Source organism: Labeo rohita, chromosome 5 (assembly GCF_022985175.1).
Source record: "Labeo rohita strain BAU-BD-2019 chromosome 5, IGBB_LRoh.1.0, whole genome shotgun sequence".
In the NCBI taxonomy this organism is placed as follows: Eukaryota; Metazoa; Chordata; class Actinopteri; order Cypriniformes; family Cyprinidae; genus Labeo; species Labeo rohita.
The window spans coordinates 13,928,781-13,938,850 of NC_066873.1; the positions used below are offsets into that span (position 1 = coordinate 13,928,781).

A 10,070-nucleotide genomic window follows, 5' to 3' on the forward strand; every position below is an offset into this window, starting at 1 on the left:
AGATTCATCATCAGAGCACAAATATATTTCTGATGAAATCCAAGAGCTTTCTGATCCTCCTATCGGGTCCTATCGGGATCTCAAATTCAATAAAAATCTCTTTATTTGTGATCTGAATATGAATAAAGGTCTTAGTGGTTTGGAACAACATGAGGGTGATAATTTATTGTAAACCATGGGGTTATTATTCAGTAATTCCTAGGCCTACGTGAGATGAAAATTTCAGACATATTCGTTATATTCATTTATATCTATATGCATTAAATATTTATACTGTATAACATGCCTGTATGTAAAAGGCTTCTCTCCACTATCAAGATAGATGGCGCTATGGGTTTGTAATGACTAAAAACTCGCTTCTCTATGGTCAGTCGACCTAGCGTTGCCAAATATATGAAAGCACGTATATGAATGCAATTTCTAAAATGGTTTAAGACACAAACTGATATCACCACCTACATCATTTATTGTTTCATTTTGACATATATTTTAAATCGCTGCGGGTTTGACCGAAGCAAATGTTACACTTTCCCATGATCATGTGCTCGTTAAGGGGGATTTTACAAGTGAAATCTGGCATCTCGCTTTACACGTGGATCAGAGAGCGCGTAGGTCCTTGTCTACAGGGTCCACTGATTCACACGAATGAATCGCAATCGTATCGCAAACGAAACGTTTTCAAATCTATTTATATGCTTGATAGGTTATACTGTTATATAAATTGCCGTAGCTGTGCTTTTGGAGATAAGCTTATCCGTAATATATTCCACCATTTGAGATCTGTCTGATGAAAGTCGCCTTCGAAACAGTGTAACAGTATGGAAACTTTAACCTCATGATGACTCACAATGAGTAACACCAAGGTGCGTGACATCTGGGCGGTTGTGACAAAAGCTTTCAAACTACCAATGGCTCTTATAAGGCGGATGATAACAAAACTGATCAATCGAGTGTTGATGAGCGCGCTGCCATCGCCGAAGATGGCTGGACACACGATAGCTGCCTGTAATAGAAGGAAAATGGTACGTCAGATAGTTTACTTCGTATTATTATAACATGTTATGATAAACTGTTTTAACCTGTGTTCCTTAAAAATAGATTCCTGTAACTAGTCCCTGTTTTCTAGTGTATTTTTCAATATCACTACACAGTTGTTCGTTAAAGTACTTATTTTATATTCTAGTAGCTAATTCTTACAGTAGACTATTAGACTATTTTTAGTTGATCACTGCACGTGTACTCATACAAACTAGTATTTTTTTATTTGAGAGTTGCTTTCCCAGTAGTGACAGGTATCTACAGTAATAAATATATCATTACTTATATAACCACACTAACTTAAATATACCCATTGTTTTATTGTAGTTAAAGTGTAATAACCATATTTTATTACCATTTGTGTAACCACGTTTACTATAAGTACCACCATGGTTAAACTATAGCTAGTGTAGCAAAAACATGGTTAATTTGTGGTTCCCATAGTTTAACTACAATAATCTTGTGGGTTTTTTGTCTTTATTTGTAGTAAAACCATGGTTAATTTTTGTAAGGGCAGTATTCCATTTGTTAGCCATCTAGTAACATTGTTTATATTACAAGCAACTTTAGTCATTTAACACAATAAACATTTTACAACCCCAAATCAGAAAAAGTTGGGACAGTATGGAAAACGCAAATAAAAAGAAAGTAGTGATTTCTAAATTTACTTTGACTTGTATTTCATTGCAGACAATACAACAGCACATTATTTAATGTGTTCCTCATGATTTTTTTTTTTCCTCAAAATAAACACGTAATGTGCCACACATTCTCTATTGGAGACAGGTCGGGGCTGCAGGCAGGCCAGTCAAGTACCTGTATCCTCTTCCTCCGCAGCCAGGACTTTGTAATGTGTGCAGAATGTGGTTTTGCATTGTCTTGTGGAAAAATGCATGCGCGTCCCTGGAAAAGATGTCTTCTTGAAGGCAGCATATTGTGCTCCAAGATCTCTATGTACTTTTCAGCATTAATGGTGCCATTACAGAAGTGCAAGTTACCTTTGCCAAGGGCACTGACACAACTCCATACCATGACAGACCCTGGCTTTTGGACTTGTTGCTGGTAACAGTCTGGATGATCCTTTTCTTCTTTGGTCCGGAGCACACAGCGTCCATTTCTCCCAAAAAATACCTGAAATACTGATTCATCTGACCACAGTACACGTTTCCACTGTGTGATGGTCCATCCCAGATGCCTCCGAGCCCAGAGAAGTCGACGGCGCTTCTGGACACTGTTAACATAGGGCTTCCTTTTGGCACAGTACAGATTTAACTGGCATTTGTGGATGTAACTACGTATTGTGGTACTTGACTAAGGTTTGCCAAAGTAGTCCTGAGCCCATGTGGTGATATCGCTTATAGATGAATGACAATTTTTGATGTAGTGCCGCCTGAAATTCCTCCAGATTCCTTGAATCTTTTGATTATGTTATGCACTGTTGAAGGTGAAATATCCAAATGTCTTCCTATCTTTCTTTGATGAACATTGTTTTTAAACATTTCAATAATTTTCTCACATATTTGATGGCAAACTGGCGATCCTCGGCCCATCTTTGCTCCTAAAGGGCTAGACCTTTCTTGGATGCTGCTTTTGTACCAAATCATAATTACAATCACCTGTTGACATGACCTGTTTGGAATCACATCATTGTTTAACCAGTTTACCAGATTACTAGCTCTAAATTGCTCCTGTCCCAACCTTTTTTGGAATGTGTTGCGGGTCAGAATGACAGGAAAGGACGTATATTTACAAATGAAATGAAGTTGACCAGACAAAACATGACATATTTTATGTTCATATTGTCTGCAATGACATACAAGTCAAAGTAAATTTAGAAATCACTACTTTCTTTTTTTATTTGCGTTTTCCATACTGTCCCAACTTTTTCTGATTTGGGGTTGTAGAAGATTATATTAAACTATAAAGTGGCCATTCTGATGAGTCGTTATATATGAGTAAAAAAGGAACTAACTAATGAATTAAGTGTGTATATAAATCTATAACCGAATCACATAGTGTATTGCTGTTTCAGGTTGTCGGACTCGGAAACCCTGGCATGAATGGCTCTCGACATAGTGTTGGTATGGCTGTGCTCACAACATTAGCTGAACGTTTGGGAACGCCGGATAGCTGGAGGTCTGACAGACAAGTTTCCGGGGAGGTCATTGTGACACATTTTGAGGATATCCAGTTGGTTCTTCTTCGACCCAAATTGCTCATGAACGTCAATGGCGTGAGTGTGGCAAAAGCAGGTGTGACGCATTGAATTGTGCTATAATAACACTGTAATACTTTTCCACTGTTATCAGTCTTTGGAAATATGAAATTGTTTCTTCTTTATTTTTTTCAGCTAGCAAATATTTCATTTCACCTGAACATATTCTCTTGATTCATGATGAGCTTGACAAACCTCTAGGGAAATTCGGCATTAAACATGGTGGAAGTGCAAGGTAAATTAAAACTATTCATCAGATTTTTGTTTCAGTATTTTCTTTTCTTCCTAATATGTATGTTGAGTTTATTTGTAATTGATCCATATTTTCAGGGGTCACAATGGTGTAAGATCATGTGTGGACTGCCTTCAAACTGATGTAAGTTAGCAAATATTTTATAGAGCAATACATCTGCTGGAAAAGATTATAACAACACATGCTGATTGTTCTCGCAGGTGATGCCACGGTTGCGCATTGGTATTGGGCGACCGTCAGGTAAAACGGCTGTCGACCGTTATGTTTTGGGACGTTTTTCACAAGAGGAACAAAAAGTTCTAGACTCTGTCATGAAGCAGAGTGTAGATGTTCTGCTGACATATATCACAGACTTGCAACCCCAGACTTCACCAGCAGAGGGAAGAAGAGCGGCACGCAAGAATAAAGCAAGGACACTTTCACCGCCTCAAGACACCACAGAAGAGCAGAAACAGAGCTGACTTCCTGTTACTACACACTTTTGATAACTAATAATTTATTTTGTGAAGGAGCTGAGTTTTGTTAAGAGGAAGAGGGAAGGACTCTGTCATGAAGGACAAAACCAAAACTGACTTAAATGCATAGTAATTTTTGATAACTCTGTACTAAAGGACTTGAGCTTTGTTAGGTCTCTGCCATATTTTGAAGTTCAGTATATTGGGTATATTATGTTTTTTTTTCCAAATTTAGGTTTGCAAACCCCTAGAGGTTCCTGCAGGAACTGCAGAAAATTCATCAAATTGTAATAGGAATATCAATGCTGTATTAAATAAAGTAAAAAAAAAAATGTATAATGCTTAAAAACAACAACAAAACATGTCAAATTGATAATTAAAATAATATAATTTTAAAATGCATATTACCAGTTTTTTTTATCAGAAATAGAATTTTTTTGTAACATTATAAATGTCTTTATCATCACTTTTGATTAATTTAAAGCATCCCTGCTAAATATGTTATTTTAAACAGTATAGTGTATAATGTTACAAAAGCTTTTTATTTCAGATAAATGCTGATCTTTGGATCTTTCTATTCATCAAACAGTCCTGAAAAAATGTACTCAACTGTTTTAAATATTGTGTTTTAAACAATGTTTATTGAAAAGCAAATCAGCATATTACAATGCTAGACTGGAGCAATGATGCTGAAAATGTAGCTTTGATCACAGAAATAAATTACATTTTAAAATATATTCAAATAGAAAACAGTTACTTTACATAGTAAAATGTTTCATAATATTACTGATTTTGCTGTATTTTGCATCAAATAAATGCTGGCTTGGTGAGCAGAAGAGAATTCTTTAAAAACATTAAAATCTTACTGATTAAACACTTTTGACTAGTAGTGTAATAACCCTAAGAAAATAAATAACAGAAATGCAATGTACTGAAATTTTGAAAGCTTATTATTACAATAAATATCAGTATGTTTTCACATAACTTTGTGTCAGTGTGAAAAAACGGGTTGGAAAACCCTGGTTTAAAACCTGGACAAGACTGACCTCACTATGATCTCCATAGTGTCATTTTATGTGATTGGGTATTTTTAGATTTATTCATTTATTCATTATTCAGTGGTGTTTTGCTTTTTAAAAATATTTCCCCATTATTATGTTCAATCAGCGGTTCCCAAACACTTCAAACATTTGTGATTCAGAGAACTGTTACTTCAGAAATTTATTGAATATTACATATGAGAATACGCTGAAAAATAGGACTTAAATCTGTTTTGTTCCTCTCTATATTTTATAAGTCATTTTGGTTAAAGGCATCTGCTAAATCCATTTTAAATGCATTTTAAACAAAAAAAAAAAAGTATTTGTTTTAAAACAAACAAACATGATATAAATAAATAAAGCAACATTTTATATTGACTATAGAGACTATAGAGATGTTCTTCCACTGAAGCTCCAGATGCTTTTTGGATCATCTCAAATTGTAAAGGACATAAACTTGTGGAGTTCATGTAGCTCAAGTGCTGCTATCATCAAAGACAACTTGCAAACTACAACACTGAGATTTAATTAAATTTTTCAGTGACATTTTTCACTTAATTTAATTTTTCAATTACATTTTTTAATTATGCTGATATAATTTGCAATGAAAATGCTGCATTAAATTAGAAAGAAAAATCTAAATACAAGCATTTGACCAAATTATAACTAAACCTCATTATAAATATATTATTTAATCAGTTAATATAAATGTAATAAAAACAGTATTTAACATTTTTGCAGTAGACATTTTATAGTGATATGAACAATGGTTTTGTAGTTCTGAATGAATCACTTATTTAGTCAAATAATGAATGAACACTGCATTGACAAAACACAATCAGTGCAACTCATATATAGTGCATATATAATACACTGGAGGTGTTTCATATCTTTCTGCCAGCTCTTTATAGGCTGTCTAGGCAAAAAGTTGTATTACTTAAACATGTCATAATTCTTCTTTGGGCTAAGCACAATTATTAAATTAGGTTCCAACTCATAAACTGATTAAAAAGAGACATGGACAGAAAGTAAAATAATAATAGCATTCAGCTGAAAGCAGTACTACAAATCAAAGCTGTGCCATATGAAGATAAGAGAGGTATTAGAAAAAACACTTCAAAGACAATATCACTTGCAGCAGATTTTCAACATTCCAGCTACCCTGACAAATACTCTTTCCCTGAGCAAACCTTTACAATGGACCATTCCCAGCTTCTCTGAATGGTCAGGATTTCTTGGTCCACTCTCAGCTCAAACAATACTTAAGGTCAGAGGTTACTGGCACGGCTGGACACACAGCTCACATAAAAGTGCAAATTTATTCAGGGTAATGTTCTAAGCCTCCTAGGGGGTCTTTCCTGTTTTACAAAAATATTTAAAGTAATACCTCCTAACACACAATGCCTAAACTAGATCTCAGTCATTTCACACAAATGAGTGTTTTTTTGTTTAAACTCATTTTAGTTTTTTTTTACTTTTTTTTTTTTTTTTTTTTTATCTTTTTTGGTGAATTCTGAAAATAGTTAAAACAATAATATAAAATTACACAACACAGTATTTGTTGGCCAAAAAAAGGTTTCGTCTCCTGATTATAAGCCTATTAATTAAAGCCTTACATGAAACGCCTGTATTTTTTCCTGAGAAATATACCAATATAAATGTTCAATAGATTTTTTTGTAGGAAGGTATAGAGAAATGAACCTACCTTGATTTTTTTTTTTTTAATTAGAAGTAGAAAATACGTTTAGAAACCTGTCATACGAATGAAAATATTTACAGTGGTTCTTATTTTTATACGCAATTGTTATTTAACTATACTTTAGTATTTTCAGCTTGTAAAAACATTTTACTCATGAAGTGTTAATGAACGATGCCTTTGTGGTAAAGTGCCAGGTAATCCCTTACACGAGTGGCTTTTGAGAGAAGGGAAACGTCATCGAGGACACAATGCGTAATGCCACTGTAGACACTGTTGGATTGTAATTGCAATGGGCAAAAAATAGAGTGTTGTTTCTTTAAGAGGTCGCTGGTCCCAGCGCAGCTGTTGGTCAGTACGCCGATTGAGACAGTGGATACTCATCCCCTTCTCACCACAATGGCCATTTATCACTCACTGGTGTGTTATTCAAATCTCGTACCAAGCGTCCACCGACCCCACTCTCGCCCTCGCCGTTTATTTAGAAAGCTGCGCAGTTGTCAGGCGAGCCTCCGCGCATCCTTTAGCCAAAAACGCCGCCAGTGTGTTTTGCTCCTCATTTACAACAGTCCCCTGGATGGGAGTGATAAAAGGCTGTGTATAAATGAATTTCGATCCTCACCAACGTGCATTGTGAGGGTCACGCACGTCGCGTCTCGAACACGCTGAAGAACTTTATTTATTTTGCGCATTGAAGTTGGAGACCCGTAGCACCGCGGAACGAGACCTCTGGAGGAATTTGACGCACATCAGGATGTTTCTCTTTTTTTGCTCGTTTTTTGGTCTTCCATACTTGATCAGAAACATCTCACAGGTGCAGACATGGCGAATCGCTGCCTCAGTGGCTTCTGAAGAAAGTGTCTAGTGATGGTGCAGCACAACCTCCTAATGATCCGCGAGCACATCGACAGAGCAGCACATTCCTCGATTATTTTGTGAATGACTATTGCTAATTTATATTTCGCCGGAACGAATTAATTGATAATATTGTATGATTTATTTCGGTTAATCTCAGCTAGGTAAGACCTGGTTTTATTTTGCTGTTGTTATTTTAGTAACCGCACAAAATAGCTCTGTGGAAATATGCTATTGTTTTTAGTAAAAGAACGTACAGTCTTAAAGCAACATTACAGCCTCAGACGGACAGTAGGATTTTGAGCGTCAATTTTGTCCTGTGCTATTCTGACATTTTTATAGATAACGAAAAAAAGTGGAACGCAAAATATTATGATGTAATTTTACCGCCAAGGAATTTATGAAATACGGCCGATATATTGAAAGCCTGCACGCCTGAATTATGGGAAGAAAAAACAATGTGCTTCAAGGCCTTTGAAGAGCAGAAACACACGAGGACCCAAACGCACGGATCCCATACAGTAAATATTCACACATCCGTGCTGTTTATGGAAATATGAGCTCAAGCAGTTGATTGTCCAAACGCAATTCTTGTGAAATGTCAAGCGATCAGTCGAGAATTGTGCCTGGACATCTGTTGCTGGAGGCTCCCACGCGTCTCCATCAGCATCTCTATCAGTGGCTTTTATTAATATTATCGATTTTATGAATGAAGAGCTGTTTAAAGTTGACGATTTAAAATGCAACGTTGAAGAAAAAACGGTTTAGTTGAGTTGATTTTAATTGGCTTTAAATTCAATAAAAAGATTACATTTGCTGTATTTTTCGTTGTCATGTGATGAATTAACAATAGAAAATGGTTTAGCTTTAACGTTAGTTATACGTAAACACTGCATGAAATTATGTATATAATTTATGGTTTGTTTTATTAATATAGCTACGTTTTAATTTCACATTAGAATTGTGTTTGGTAGATTTGCTTTGATTGGCACGTTTGCATAGCATAAATGTTATCTAAAATAATGTGAATTCTGCACAACATCATCAGATGTTTCAAATAATAGCTATAATAAAATGTACATATTTGTCACACAAATACGTTTTACCTCTACAATTCTATTCAGTTTTGTTTAGTAAAGCAGAACGAAAAATGCTTCTCAAAATAATTAACTGAATTGTCGATTAAGTTTAATAAAGTTTGTATTTGTGACTGCATTGATTCTGTTAGTTTAAAATGATCTGACAGGATTTTACGATTTTGTCAGATTTCTTCTCAGTGTCTGAGGTGTCTGCTACAGAATTTAGGATAACAAAGAAATGGCGTGTTAATCCAATAGGATTAAACAAGATTAGTTTTACACACAGGTCAAATCTTTTGATCTTTTAAAATCAGCACGAGCAGAGCATTAAACGAATACATAGTTGTTGTCCTTTTGCATTAGATTTTATTTATTTATTTATTTTACTTTCCATATGAAATCAGTGCATGTGCTGAAACGCATTTTTAAAAAGCTGGTACAATACGTTAAATTGTTTAAGGGTTATTTAAACCGTTTTCTTACATTTGAACCATATAAAATAAAATAAAATAAATGGTTTCATAAGGTTACAATAAAGAATTTTAAATAATAATAATAATAATAATAATTGCTATTATTATTTAAATAGTATATAATCCTGAAAGACCCTGAAATTGACATTAAAAAATAAATAAAATGTAAAAATAATTATCCACCTTTTTCTTTAACTTGAAAGTAAGCCTATAGGTGAGACTTCCGGTTTATTAGCTGCTATAGGAAAATAACGAGAAGAATTACAACCTGCTGTAAATGGTAAAACTGTTTGCACTACAAACCATTGTTTTCATAATTAAGACAATACATCAAAATAATATAGTAAGACACATCAATCTGCAAAACGATATCAAGCAGCAAAACTAGCTGTTTTGTACAGATAAAAATAGCTGGAAACAAATGAGACCCGAAGCCAGACCCATAACATTTATAAATGGCTGCACCCACTCTTATGTTATTTATCTAATTTAAATATAATTTAGAAAAACCCTAATATTACTATTCATATTAGCCTGATTAGCACAAGTACATTTTTGTTTATTAACTGAGTCTTTGTTGTTTCGTAAAGCAGGCATATTTTTAGACACCTCTGCCAAATATGAAAAGGTATGCCTGCTAAACCTAAACAATTTTATTTTATTTTAGTTTCCTCTGTCTGAAAGCGATCCACTGGCCCAAGAGTGTTTCTCATGCACTGTTGAGTGAGGTTCATGTTCCCAGGTTCAGAATGGAGTCACTGAGCTGATATAAAAGACTATATGCTGTGTTAGTGGAATTTGCACTTATCATTGCAACTACCTCACATGGAAGCAAATGAGGCCATACATCATGCGAAGGGAAGACCTGACAGTGTCAGCATCAGAGTCTTAGTAAGTTAGAGGATTATCAATCATTTCATGCTTGCAAAGAAGGACAGATTTTGGACAGACATTTTCTTACACATC

At 34.7% G+C, this 10,070-nt stretch overlaps 1 protein-coding gene across 1 annotated transcript; it reads left to right on the forward strand.

The window, feature by feature from the left end:
* The first annotated feature begins 597 nt into the window (after positions 1-597).
* Positions 598-5,009, forward strand: ptrh1 (peptidyl-tRNA hydrolase 1 homolog). The gene is made up of 5 exons (XM_051108867.1): positions 598-1,022; positions 3,071-3,290; positions 3,389-3,488; positions 3,584-3,629; positions 3,707-5,009. The coding sequence occupies exons 1-5, from the start codon at positions 849-851 to the stop codon at positions 3,965-3,967; spliced, it is 801 nt and encodes a 266-aa protein (XP_050964824.1). The 5' UTR covers positions 598-848; the 3' UTR covers positions 3,968-5,009.
* Positions 5,010-10,070: the final 5,061 nt, after the last annotated feature.